The sequence below is a fragment of the Garra rufa genome, chromosome 15 (assembly GCF_049309525.1).
Source record: "Garra rufa chromosome 15, GarRuf1.0, whole genome shotgun sequence".
Classification (NCBI taxonomy): Eukaryota; Metazoa; Chordata; class Actinopteri; order Cypriniformes; family Cyprinidae; genus Garra; species Garra rufa.
In genome coordinates, this window is record NC_133375.1 from 20,136,201 (window position 1) to 20,149,823 (window position 13,623).

Genomic DNA, 13,623 nt, shown 5'->3' on the forward strand with positions numbered 1-13,623 from the left:
CTGGGATCGTTTAGAGTTCTTTGAAGCTGCATTTAAACGGCATTTTGGAAGTTCAGACTCAGGGGCACCATAGAAGTCTACTATATGGAGAGAAATCCTGAAATGTTTCCCTCAAAAAACATCTCTTTATGACTGAAGAGAGAAAGACATGAACATCTTGGATGACAAAGGGGGTGAGTACATTATCTGTAAATTTTAGTTCTGAAAGTGAACTGCTCCTTTAACAGAATATTAATAAAGCATTAATAATGCTGTAACAATATATAAGTAATACCAAAGTAGTATTGCTGGAGCGCAATCCATGGCCGACAGGGGTCGCAGCTGTCCTATTTCACATTTCATTTCGCAACTTGACCAACTGTAAAAACAGTTTTGCACAAAATACCACAATAACAACATAAACATCATTTTTATCAATCATATTTTATCGCACATATTTTATTACGTCGGTAAAAAGACATCCAGGCTTGGTTTTTCACTTCTTAACGTAAAACGTAATTTTTATTTATAATGTAGCTGCTATCGTAAACCCACCCTCAATCTTCATAACATCGTTTAGTAGCCTATCTCTCTCTCTCTCTCTCTCTCTCTCTCTCTCTCTCTCTCTCTCTCTCTCTCTCTAGTGTAAATCCACTCTGTTTGGGTTGAAGTTAAAATGCGGAAGTTTCCGCCCAGCAAAGCCACTGATACCGCGAAGATGAGGCTTGCGATGCCATCAGCGATCATCCCCGCTCCGTCCTGCTCTCCGCGGCTCTGCGTGGACTGATATCAGACCCGCATGGCTTCCCTGCCAGCGTCAGAGCGGAGAGCGTTCGCTCTCAAAATCAACAGGTAATGTTCATTTCCTTTGGCTGGACCTCATAGCTCGTGCACTGACAGATCCCAGCAAAGCTCAGCTGACTTTTGGAGCTGTGTGTCTGTCCGCAGTCAGTGGTAAATCTACAGGGAGTTTTGGTGAATTCCGGAACAGGCAGCTACACGTTTGGGACAAGCTACAAGTCTGGCACCATGAGACTTGATAGCCTTGTGAGTCTTCTTATCAATTATAGTTGCAGCACTGATACTGTGTTTATCAGTATATTTAATGTTTTTTTTCTTCTTCTTCAGTATATTGTCAAATAAGTTTTAACTGCCTAATAATAGCAACCTGTCAGTTTCAGTATGCAGATGGTCTACATTCAGATACATCTGTGCTGTAGTTGAGTTCCAGAGGCTTTCCACATGTGTGCCTTCAGGCAAATAGAAAGGAAGAATGATTGAAAGAATATGGCATAGCATTGCAGAGCAATTTTCATTCATTTCCGTGTAAATCTAAATATGGATCTCCTGTCTATTTGATCATTTCCTCCACAAGCCTCCTTCTCTCCTCTGATTATGACGGGTCAGGACTGGCCCTGTTAGGTGTCGAGTTGAGGTGGAAGTTTGTATTGTTCCTGTTTTATCGCACAACAGGTGGGGAGGAAATGAATATACGGACATAGTGGAAGAAGGGAGTCCCTAATAAAACAAAGGGAACAAAGTGCTCATATGATCCGTATTATGTCTTATGAGTTAGTCACACAGGCACACAAAGGTTCTTTCATAACATAACTGTCATATGCCACACTCCATTGGGGAATCATGCAATGGAGTGTTTTTGTGATTTAATAAGCAGTTTAATTGTGCTTATAGTCACATGTGTTAGTTTATCTGAGGAGCTCAGAGATTGTATTTTCTCAGTTGTAAGTACTGCACCATGGTGGTTGAAGTGTAGTGGTTAAGGCTTTTGGCTTGTAACAAATATGCTGCAGGTTTGATCCACACCAAGATGACATGTTGCACTAAATCCCATTCTGCTGTCTGTGTACTTATGTTTTGGATTAATTTTTATTTTTTTAAATGACAAATAATTCATATTCAGTAGCTATACATTACTCCTACTGAGCATTTATTGGTTTTGCCAAAACTGAAAAACAGTATTTTCAAGCACATCCCATTTTATGAAAGTCAAGTTACATGATTTTGCTGATTTGCATGTGAAATTAGCCTTCTATGGAGGTGCGAAAGCGCACCACTGGAAAGGGGGCGGAATGGGGCGCAATAATTGTTTCATCTTGATTACTGGGTAACACTTTACAATAAGGTTCATTAGCTAAACATTAGTTAATGTATTAACTAACATGAACTAACCATGAGCAATACATTTGTTACTGTATTTACTAATCTTTATTAACATTAGTTAACGGAAATACAGTTGTTCATTGTTTGTTTACGTTAGTTCACACTGCATTAACTAATGTTAACAAGATTTTAATAATGTATTAGTAAATGTTGAAATTAACATTAACACAGATTAATAAATGCTGTATAAGTGCAGTTCATTATTAGTTCATGTTAACTAATGTGGTTAACTAATGTTAACTAATGAACCTTATTGTAAAGTGTTACCGATTACTGTATTTTCATGATCGTTTGAAGCCGAAATTGAAATTGAATTTTGATTAATTGCACAGGCCTAATAGAAATATAAATAGATATTAAATTTATTTCTTAAATAAATACATGTATGTGTGTCTATTTATACATACATATAAATATACACAGTAAATGTATATATGTTATGTAAACAAATGTATTTTTTGGATGCGATTAATCTCGATTAATCGATTTGACAGCACTAAACAATTTTTATTTATTGGCTATAGCATAAAAAATTAGGGTTGTTCCGATTCCGATACTAGTATCGGAAATGCCGCCGATACCACAAAAAAATCTAGCATCGGAATCGGCGAGTGCTTGAACCCACGTACCGATCCGATAAAATTTTTTTCTTTCCCGCTAGCAAATCGGAAGCCAGTTCTTCTTCGCGGCTCAGAATGCAAACACAGGGAATAGTGCTGTGTTGCCACAAGCAACCACTGCTTAGAGCAGCGAAGAAGAAATACAAACGTGCTAGCAGTTTGTCCGCTGTTCGGCAGTATCTCAGACTGGACCAACCAGCCAGTAAAACGGCGGCATGTCTCATAGGGCTTTATTATTTCGGCGATGCAGAAAACACGGACGGAATCGCGAAATCCAGTCTTAATGGAATTTACAGTTTAACGCGGAACGTCAAGGAATTTGTCAAACTTTGATGCATTAATCAAAGGTAGTTCATTACACTTAAATTAAATCGTGATATGGACTAATATTAAGCCGAAAACCGACTGTTTAAATATGAATTGTGCGTGGCTCTGTGTTAATGAATTGTACAGGCGCATGGATTTGTTTACTCCTTGTACTGAAGCGCGCGGGACACTTGAGGCAATATTAAAGGGCTCCAGACTGTGACCATTTTTTCTGCCAGTGTTACTAATTTTCGTGAGCGGTCACACTGGCGTGACCACCGCGTTGTTCAACTCATAAGCACTGCAATTTCTGTCTCAGATAAGAAACATAAAACGGCACGTGAAACGAAAGTGAAACTAACACGATACGTTTATCAGCGTGGACTGCAACGCAAACAAACTTTCACAAACCCCGAACAGCTTTATTCGGGAGCCAATGTTGATTTTGCAACACTGTTACTGCTGCGAAATCCAGTGAGGAGCGTTTGAAAATGCCGCACAATGAATAAGGTTGCTGCGAGATCTAGTGTGAATCTTTCAAAATCTGCCCAAAATTCTCTGTTATAAACAGGACTGATGTACGTCAGAAAACCAGATTACTAATGCTAACTATATAAAAAAAATTACTGTCAAATGTGTCATATAATAAAAATACTCTAGTTCACTGTATATATCACTGTATGTTTGTTTTATTAAGGGATAAGTCTGAAGCACACCATAAAACAATTTATTAGTATTATCTACAGCTGTATATATAATTACACACCCAGGTATCGGATTAGTACTCGGTATCGGCCGATACCCCGAGCCCAGGTATCGGAATCGGTATCGGGAAGGAAAAAAGGGTATCGGAGCATCTCTATAAAAAATAATAATAAAAATAACCCAATCTCACAGAAAACATAACTATTTTACAAAGTGTCAATTTGGTACGATTCACATTGTAAAAAACATTATTTTGAGAAAAAAAATAGTAGTCCACCCTTAACCCCAACCCTAAACACAACCGTAGCCTGGCCGCAAACAGATTGTACAAAAAATTATAAATGAGATCATGAGTGCCAATTCATCCGAATTAGACACTGCGTCGCCATAGCATAAAATAGTTACGAATTACCATGCAAATGTGTTTGTACATCTCTATTTTATAGCAAGCTGTAGGTTTATACCCGTTGTCACAGCAGTATTGGGTAACTACGATTTAGTAATAAACAGTCACTGTTTCACTTCCTCTTTGTATGGACACAATAGGAAATTCAAAAGGACTCACTGATGGCAAAGAAAGATTATAGGCAGTATGTTTCTAAAACAAGGTGAGCATTAAAAAGCCCAGAGCTCGTCAGCTAACAATGATTCCCAGATTTTTATCCAAGTGCAGCCTGACCAGCGCATCTCACTGGGGGCCGATAATTGCTGTGGCTGCAGCTGCTGTATTGCACAAGCTGAACTCGTGCTGTCTCGTGCAGACAGCTTTGGATAGGGGGAAAACGTCAGCACATACACTGCAGATTTCTACTGGCTTAAGCACCACCCTCCATGTCCCTTCTCATTTTCAGTGACCACACATTTATTTGCATGAACGATGCATTCACACATGAAAAGTCGTCTGGGCACAGCTGTGTTTTGTAATGAAGAAGGTTGCCCTGGGGTTTTTGTTTGCTCTCTATTTCATCTTCTGTTTCATAATCCGTTGATTTTTCCAGGCGCGTGGAGGAATATTTCTGTAGGAGAAGTGACACTTAATATTTTAGGACAGACAATGTGGTGAAAACAGAATGTAATGAGACGTGGCAAACTATAAACGAAAGCTCTCAGTCAGCAGAAAGGCTGTAGTTGAAGGAAATGTTCAACAGTATCTTGAGAATAGTTCTTTAATTTCAGTTATCTTCAGCTGATGTTGACCTTCAGGGGAAGTTCCACACTAGAGTGGTGTTCTTGCACAATAGTGTTGTGAGGCACCCTGACCCACAATCATACTTAGCTTTGACGGCTAAGACAAACAATCATAGTCCGGTCTCTTTGGAATGTGGCTGCCGCTGTCATGGCCGTATTTAGTACTTATGTAATGAGGGAAAAAAAGAACAAATCTGACAAGTTATGTTCATTTAGTCTTTTTCAGAAGATATTTTTGATACTACTATATGTCTAGATTCTTTATATGTATATAATAGGCAAGGGAGGCATGTAAATCACTCGTTTTTCTAAAGAAACATTGTCAAACAGTAACACCAGCAGGTAAAGTTACAGCGGGAATCGGTGTCTCTTGCCTCCCCTGAGCCCATTGAGTTTTAACAGACCCTCTAAAGCGTGTGGAAGGTTTGGAAGGGGATAATTGAGAATGAATGGGGGAAATTCAGGAGAAGGAGGAGGCAATGCTTCCATTGTGATATAATTGGATATGACTATGACTGGTTATGTTCAGCTGTGATTGGTTTATGTGATAATTCCCGCCGCATTGAAGATTATAATGGTGTTAATGGGAAGACAAAATAAGACTTAAAATGGCATGAAAGCATGATCTGTGGGAGTTTTTATTGAGTAATTTGTGAAATGTAAAGTAAATCTGTGTCTGTAACCAATATTTACAGAGCTTTGATAATGGATGATCTAAAAAATAGTTAAAAGTGTACTGTTAAAAAGAATAACTGAACATAAGTTCACAAATAAAATATAATGTTTAAACTGTTACCGTCTTTATTTTTAAATTATTGTAAAATGCTTAAAACTAGCACAATGAGATTTATATTTGGTTTTAAGATTTATACTTGGACTCCTCATTTCAGAACACCATATACATAGGCTAAGTTTACACTAGTGGGTTTTCATTTTAAAACGCATAACTTTTGCTGCGGTTATGCCTGTCAGTTACACTGCTTCTGCAAAAAAGACTTTCGAAAAAGCTGCAGACCCCGTTTTAGTTTGAAAACTCTGGGGTCATGTTTAGTCTAAACAGAAAATCGTTTCTGAAATGCAGTGAAAACACATTTCTGAGGATAATTTTTATTTTAGTTAGTTTTTTTTTTATATGAAAACGCACTAGTGTAAACAGAGCCATACATACAATATATTGAATTAATAGTTTCATTCTTTTTAGGTCAGTATAGTACACAAAAGTTTGAGGACAGTAAGAAGAATGCATTAAATTGATCAAAAGAGACATTTATAATGTTATTAAAAAATAACATTATTTATTTAAAAAAAAATGCGGTGCTTTTGAGCTTTCTATTTATCAAAGTATCCTGAAAAAAAAATGTATCACAATATACACAAAAAACTTGAGCTGCTAATTAGCAATGATTTCTGAAAGATCATGCGACACTTAAGACTCTTGTCACAAGGAGGGGTCAGAGACGTGCGGATCCATTCGCAGCATTTATTGAAACAAAACAAACACACACAAAGGGGCAGGCAGAAATCGTGGTCAAACACAGGCAGAAGGTCGGGGCTGGCAGCTAGAATCAAAACACGGGGAGTAGTCCAGGAATCAAACACAGGAAATCAAACACGGGAATAAACGCTCGGAAATAAAGACCAGAAGGAACAATAAAGGTGCGTTCCATTCGACCGTAAGTGGACTGCGAAGTGGACTTCACAGGGTATTCCGCCATCTTAAGTGAGATTCCAAACCGAAGGGAGCGAACATGTTCAGTTCGAAGGGCACTGCGAACGGCATAGGGAATAAGGGAACATCGGTACTTCACTTCACAGGAAGTGAATGGGGAAAACTACCCAACTGTCATTGCGCACCGCGTCACCAGTTAGAAGTAATGATGGAGCAGAGCCGTTGAAGTTTTTTTTAAAGGCTCTGCAATGGAGCGGTTGCAATAAATGTTGTTATCATTTTACAAATTAGAGTGTTTATGAATGGTTATGGCGATTCATGTTACATTTGCATATTGTATTTTATGAATGAAAGTAAAACTGGCGAGGTGAAGCTCTGTCTTGTTTTATTTAATGTTACCACAGGATAGTTAAATATAGGCTGTGTGTGGGGAAAAAAAGTGCGTGAGATAAGACCACAAAATCTGTTAATCTGTTAACGGTCATACATTTGGACTATATTTTTTAGATGCATACATTTATATGTATTTTATATGTATTTAAATTTTAAAGTAAAATAAATTACAATATTTATTTATGTTAAATCATATTCTGCGTGACCCTGCTGTTGATTTGCTTTGATGACGTTCCAGGGCATTTCAAATGAGCGATTATTGTCAGCGAAGTCCACTTCAACGGATATACCGTGCTAAGGGAGTAGGGAGCAGTGAACACTGCGTAGGGACCCTGTCGATCGGAACGCACCTTAAGACTTCGCAGAGTGGCTGTGTGTGTGAGAAGCTTAAATGCAGTCAGTGTGATGAGGTGCAGCTGTGAGCGGTAATCAGTAAAGTGAGAGCAGGTGAATGCAGTGATTAGTGCAGTGGCTTGTGGGGAATGAAGTCCATGATGTGTGGTGCAAGAGTTCATGATGACAGGATAGACCAGATACGTGACACTAGTAATGATGCTGAAAATTCAGCTTTGAATCACAGGAATAAATTATTATTTAAAATATATTAAAGTAGAAAAGTCTTATTTTAAATTGTAATAATATTGCATAATATTACTGTTTTTACTGTATTTTTAATCAAATAACTGTAGCTTCAGTGAGCATAAGAGACTACATACTTTTCAAAAACATTTTTTATAAATCTTGACCGGCAATATATGTACAGAAATATTAGACAGAAAATAAAAATAGATAAATATAAACATTACATATAGCCAGTATTATATATTTAACTGTTTCTGCCTATTGTAAGATTTAGATAATTCAGTGAGAACATTACAGCACAAATTCAACCTTATAAAAGGACAGTTCATTGAAAAAAATTAATTCTGTCGTCATAACTCACCCAAACAGTTTTGGTTACCATGGACTTTTATACAAACAAAAAACACAGACACAGAGACATTTTTCTTATAAAGTGTCTTAATATTATGTTGGAGTCCCCTACAACAGGTTTAACATTGTAATTTTCTCAGAATATAGAATTAATATTAGAATAGTTTTGCAATGATTTCGAAACATATATAATGCTCGTTAATATTTAGAAGTGGCACAAGACACCAAACAGTGTCCTGAAAAACTAGAACAGCAGCTACATTTTTGATTCAGCGGATAGTGTTAGAATGCATTTTGTAGTGTTGCCTTTTTGTGTAATTCCTATGTTCATAACTATCTTGGAAAAACACTTCATTTCAGAGGTTTGACATCTGTAAGATTTAGATTAGGTGAGATTAGAATCATTTTGCAATGATTTCGAAACGATTCTTTCAAAGCAGTTCTGAGCTTAAAGGTTATAGACAGTAATATCGTGGTTAACCTGGAAACCTAAAGCTACACTAGGTATACATCACATATTAACACAAAAGAACTTGATATTTTAAGCACTGAATTGAAAATGTACACATAACGTATTAATCATATTTAAAGGTTGTAGTTTGGAGATGGTCGTTGGTCCAAATAAAGAAGGTACAGACTTATCTTTCATGTAAAATTGTTTAGCGAATCCCGCATTGAACTTGCCACCCTGTTGAAAAAAACAGCATAAGCTGGTTAGGTAGGTTTTGATGCTGGGATGCTGGTTTATGCTGGTTCCTGGTTAATGCTGGTCCTTAGCTGGTTTATGCTGGTCCTTAGCTGGTCATGTTGCTGGTCAAGGACCAACATAAACCAGCAAAAGACCAGCATAAACCAGCTAAGGACCAGCATAAACCAGCAAAGGACCAGCATCAAAACCTACCTAACCAGCATATGCTGTTTTTTTTAAACAGGGCAAGATTAGAGAAGCAGTCCTCGGGAAAATGACGAAAACACAGCAAAAGGTTTGGTTTCGTCCCAAAGCCTGTTCACAAGATGGCCGCTATTCCAGAGTCTGTTCACAAGATGGCCGCCTTTCCAGAGCCACTACACAAGATGGCCGCCCTTCCAGAGTCACTACACAAGATGGCCACCCTTCCAGAGCCACTGCACAAGATGGCCGCCCTTCCAGAGCCACTGCACAAGATGGCCGCCACGCCAGAGCCTGTCGCCAAGATGGCCGCCACGCCAGAGCCTGTCGCTAAAATGGCCGCCACGCCACAGCCTGCACCCAAAATGGCCACCATGCCAGACCAACGCCAAGCCACGGTCCTGATGTCAGAACCAGCCCACATCAAGTCTGCTGCTCCAGAATCAGATCACTCCATGTCTGTCAAGCCACAGCCACCTTACGTCACAGCATCCGTCAAGCTGGTGCCTGCTAGCGTCACGTCAGCCAAGCCAGCTCTTGCTAGTGTCACGTCAGCCAAGTCAAGTCATGTTACAGTTGCTGTTCCTGCTAAGTCAAGTCATGTTACAGCTGTGGTTCCTGCCAGGTCAAGTCACGTTACAGCTGCTGTTCCTGCTAAGTCAAGTCACGTTACAGCTGTTATTCCAGCCAAGTCAAGTCACGTCACAGCTGCTGTTCCTGCAAAGTCAAGTCACGCCACAGCTGCTGTTCCTGTCAAGTCAAGTCACGTCACAGCTGCTGTTCCTGTCAAGTCAAGTCACGTTACAGCTGCTGTTCCTGTCAAGTCAAGTCAAGTCACGTCACAGCTGCTGTTCCTGCAAAGACGAGTCACGTCACAGCTGCTGTTCCTGCAAGGCCAAGTCAAGACACAGCTGCACTTCCAGAGTCAAGTCAAGACACAGCAGCACTTCCAGAGTCAAGCCAGGACACAGCAGCATCTCCTGAATCACATCAAGCCGCTGCTGCCCCAGTTAAGTCAAGCCAAGTCACAGCTGTTCCAGCTAAGCCAAGCCAAGCCGCTGCTGTTCCAGCTAAGTCAAGTCAAGTCACAGCTGCTCCTTCCAACATCAAGTCAATTCACAGCTGTTCCCCACGAATCAAGCCAAGTCACAGCTGTGCCCCACAAGTCAAGCCAAGTCGCAGCTGTTGTTCCTGAATCAAGTCAAGTTACAGCTTGGTTGTCTATGTTAAGCCAAACCACAGCTAATTTCCATGAGCCAAGCCAAATTACAGCAGATCTTCGTGAGCCAAGTCAAGTTGCTGCTGTTGTCCCTGAGCCAAGCCAAGCCACAGTTGATCTTCATGAGCCAAGTCAAGTTACAGCAGATCTTCATGAGCCAAGCCAAGTTGCTGCTGTTATTCCAGAGCCAAGTCCCGTCTCGCCCGAGCATCCAGAGCAAAGTCACGTCTCGCCCGAGCGTCCAGAGCCAAGTCACGTCTCGCCCGAGCATCTAGAGGCATGTCACGTCTCGCCCGAGCATCCAGAGCCACGCCATGTCTCTTCTGATCTGCCAGAGCAATGTCGTGTTATGATTGCAAGTGTTATGGATCCTCCTCTAATGTCAGTGCAGGCTGCAGGCATACCGCCGACCCTCCCAAGCCAAGCAAGCCAAGCAAGCCATACAGAGCCAACGCTCCCAAGCCAAGCAAGCCACACAGAGCCAACGCTCCCAAGCCAAGCAAGCCACGCAGAGCCAACGCTCCCAAGCCAAGCAAGCCACGCAGAACTGACACTCCCAAGCTTCTCACCTTCTAGCCAGGTGGGCACCCCATTAACCACTGCACTACCTGTGATGGTATTCACCATTTTGAGTGTGTGGGCTGCACACTACACTCCAGAGGCCTTGTCTGTCCACGAATCTGCTCCAGAGGCCTCATCTGTCCATGAGTCTGTCCACGAGTCTGCTCCAGAGGCCTTGTCTGCCCATGAGTCTGTCCACGTGTCCGATGCGCCAATGCCTCTTGTGGAGGCGGCGTTTACGGCGGAACCCCTGAGGAGGCAGCTCCCACTGCAGATCCTCAAAAGGGGGTACCACCCATTAATGAACTCACTGTCTGCTCAACCACTGCCAATGATCCTGCTCTGCCATGGCTACCCAAGCTACCTGCTCCGCCATGGCCTCCTGCTCTGCCTGCACCGCCATGGTTTCCTGCTCTGCCTACTCCACCAAGACTTCCTGCTCTGCCTGCTCCGCCATGGCTTCCTGCTCTGCCTGCACCGCCTAGGCTTCCTGCACTGCCGGCCCCGCCATGGCTTCAGTCCAGACCCACCTCTGCTCCGTGATCCAGGTCTGCCACTGTTCCACGGCCCAGGTCCTCCATTGCCTCACTGTCTGCTATTGCTTCACGGCCCAGGACCTCCATTGCTCCACTGTCTGCCACTGCTCCATGGCCCAGGTCCTCCAGTGCTCCACTGTCTGCCTCTGCTCCAAGGTCCAGGCCCTGACTCTGAACCTGTTCCAGTGCATGGACCTGGCCCTCCGTCCCACCCCTTGTTGTACCTCTGTTCCCCCCACCATCCTGGACTATTGTTTGAGCGCTGGGAGTCGCTCCTGGGGGGGGCCCTTACTCACTCTGACTCACTGCTGCCAGGCCAGCAGAGGGAGCCCTTATTCACTCTGACTGTTGCAGCTCCCTCTGCTGCCTCATTGGTAACTTCCTGTTTGGTGGCCATATAAACAGGGCCTAAACCAAACAGGCCTCGCGAAGTATTGTTTTGCTGTAGCGGACTCTACCAGGCGTTTATTCTTGTTTTCATTGCCATTGTTCTGTTCTGTTCTGTTCTATTTTGTTTAGTAGCCATAGTTATAGTTTTGTCTGTGTTTTATTTGTTACTTTGGACTACCCTCTCGGATTTTGACCATCGCCTGTGTATTTGGATTATGCTTTTGTCTTGCCCTGGATATAACTGTTTGCTGATGTTTGACCCTGCCTGTTTCGACCACGAGCTGTATTAAAGCTCACATTTGGATCTTTCAACAAGTCCTGCGTTTACAACAACTTTGTATCTGCAAACTATTTACATCAAAGGATAGCTATGTTACAAACTGCAAAAAAGATATTTTTCAAAAACCCATATGACCTGCTCTTTAAGAGAACTCTGAATGTGCTTGCCCTTTAAGATTGCAATTTTAATATTAGTCAGTCCCTAGTTACAAAAACATACAGATGCATTTTAAATTGACTCACTGACACAGCTTTCATGGTGTGTGAAATGACATGGCTAAATGACCAAAGGCGTCTGTCTGACTTGTTTAAAGACCAGCAATTTAAAAAAGTAGCACAGACAGAACTTGTGCAATCTCTAAGTAGTGAACAAAATGACCTAAGTGCTTGTGGTATACAAAGAATTATAATTAGATTGTCTTAGTAGAGATAGATGTTTATAAAGTGTGGGCTCCTCACATGTCGTGTGTGTTTGTTTGTGTGAAATGTTCCCTATAATTACAGCTTGTGTCAAAGTTGATGGAAAGCCATTGGAGCAGACAGAGGGTCAAATTGAGACTCATCTCTCTGCTCCCTATGTCATTACCTCCAGAGGTGAGAACAGTCTGTGATAGCATCATCCAGAGTGTCATGAGCTGTTTTATTATGATGAACATTCCAGTCATACTGAAGACTGTAACATTTTTGTGGGTTTTAAACTGTAGCTCACACCCATTTCAACCTTTCATGTTTAATTGGTTTTTCTTCATAGTGACTTTTGTAGTAGAACACTTACGACTGCATGTCTGGTTATCCTATAAAAGATCTGCTTTTGCATTCATTGCTTTTACAGAGAAATGTGATTCAGTATTGTGTTTATTTTGTAAATTCGAGTGGCTCCTTATCTTGTCTAGGGTTTGACCTTTGTTCGATAATGCCATGAACTATAAAGAACGAATCGTGAGCATGTTGTGTGTGCTAAATACTCTCTGCGGTATTCTGTGATCTGTCTTCAGTATATAGAACGGCTGCATGCTATAATTCACTCCTGTTTGTCTTTGCCCTGTGGTTTAGAGGATTTGCATGGTCTCCTGCCCCAGACTTGACTTTTAAAGTAGTTAACAAAGTCTGTAGCTGATTCTGTGGATATATTCCCGGAAAGCAGGAAAATCTCTTCTAGTTTTTAAAAACAGAGTCCTGAAAAACAAGAACAGCAGCTACAACATTTTTGATTCAACGGATAGGGTTAAAATGCATGTTGTAGTGTCGCCTTTTTATGTAATTTCTATGTTCATAAACACTTCATTTTAGAGGTTTGGGTCTGTAAAATTTTTATTTTTCATTTTTTTCTTTTTTTTTAAATGAGGTCTCATACTCACCAAGGCTGTATTTATTTGATAAAAAATGCAGTGAAAACAGTTATATAGTGAAATATTATTTCAATTTAAAAGAACTGTTTTCTATATTATGTATTTTAAATGCAATTTATTAATGTGATGCAAAGCTAGCATATTAAATATAAAGTGCAAATGGGTGCAGAAAGCCCATTAAAGGAGTAGTTCACTTTCAGAACAAAAAATTACAGATAATGTACTCACCCCCTTGTCATCCAAGATGTTCATGTCTTTCTTTCTTCAGTCGTAAGGAAATTATATTTTTTGAGAAATTTCAGGATTTCTCTCCATATAATAGACTTCTATGGTGCCCCCGAGTTTGAACTTCCAAAATGCAGCTTCAAATGGCTCTAAACGATCACAGCCGAGGAAAGAAGGGTCTTATTTAGCAAAACGTTCGGT

The 13,623-nt window shown here is 40.9% G+C and overlaps 1 protein-coding gene across 1 annotated transcript in view; it reads left to right on the forward strand.

Moving 5' to 3' along the window:
- The first annotated feature begins 627 nt into the window (after positions 1–627).
- The window catches only part of dock8 (dedicator of cytokinesis 8), a 60,169-nt gene continuing 47,173 nt past the window's right edge, over positions 628–13,623 (forward strand). Inside the window, exon 1 of the mRNA XM_073819825.1 lies at positions 628–831. Coding sequence (XP_073675926.1) covers positions 779–831 — 53 coding nt within the window. The 5' untranslated portion in view covers positions 628–778. The remainder of the gene's footprint in view (positions 832–13,623) is intronic.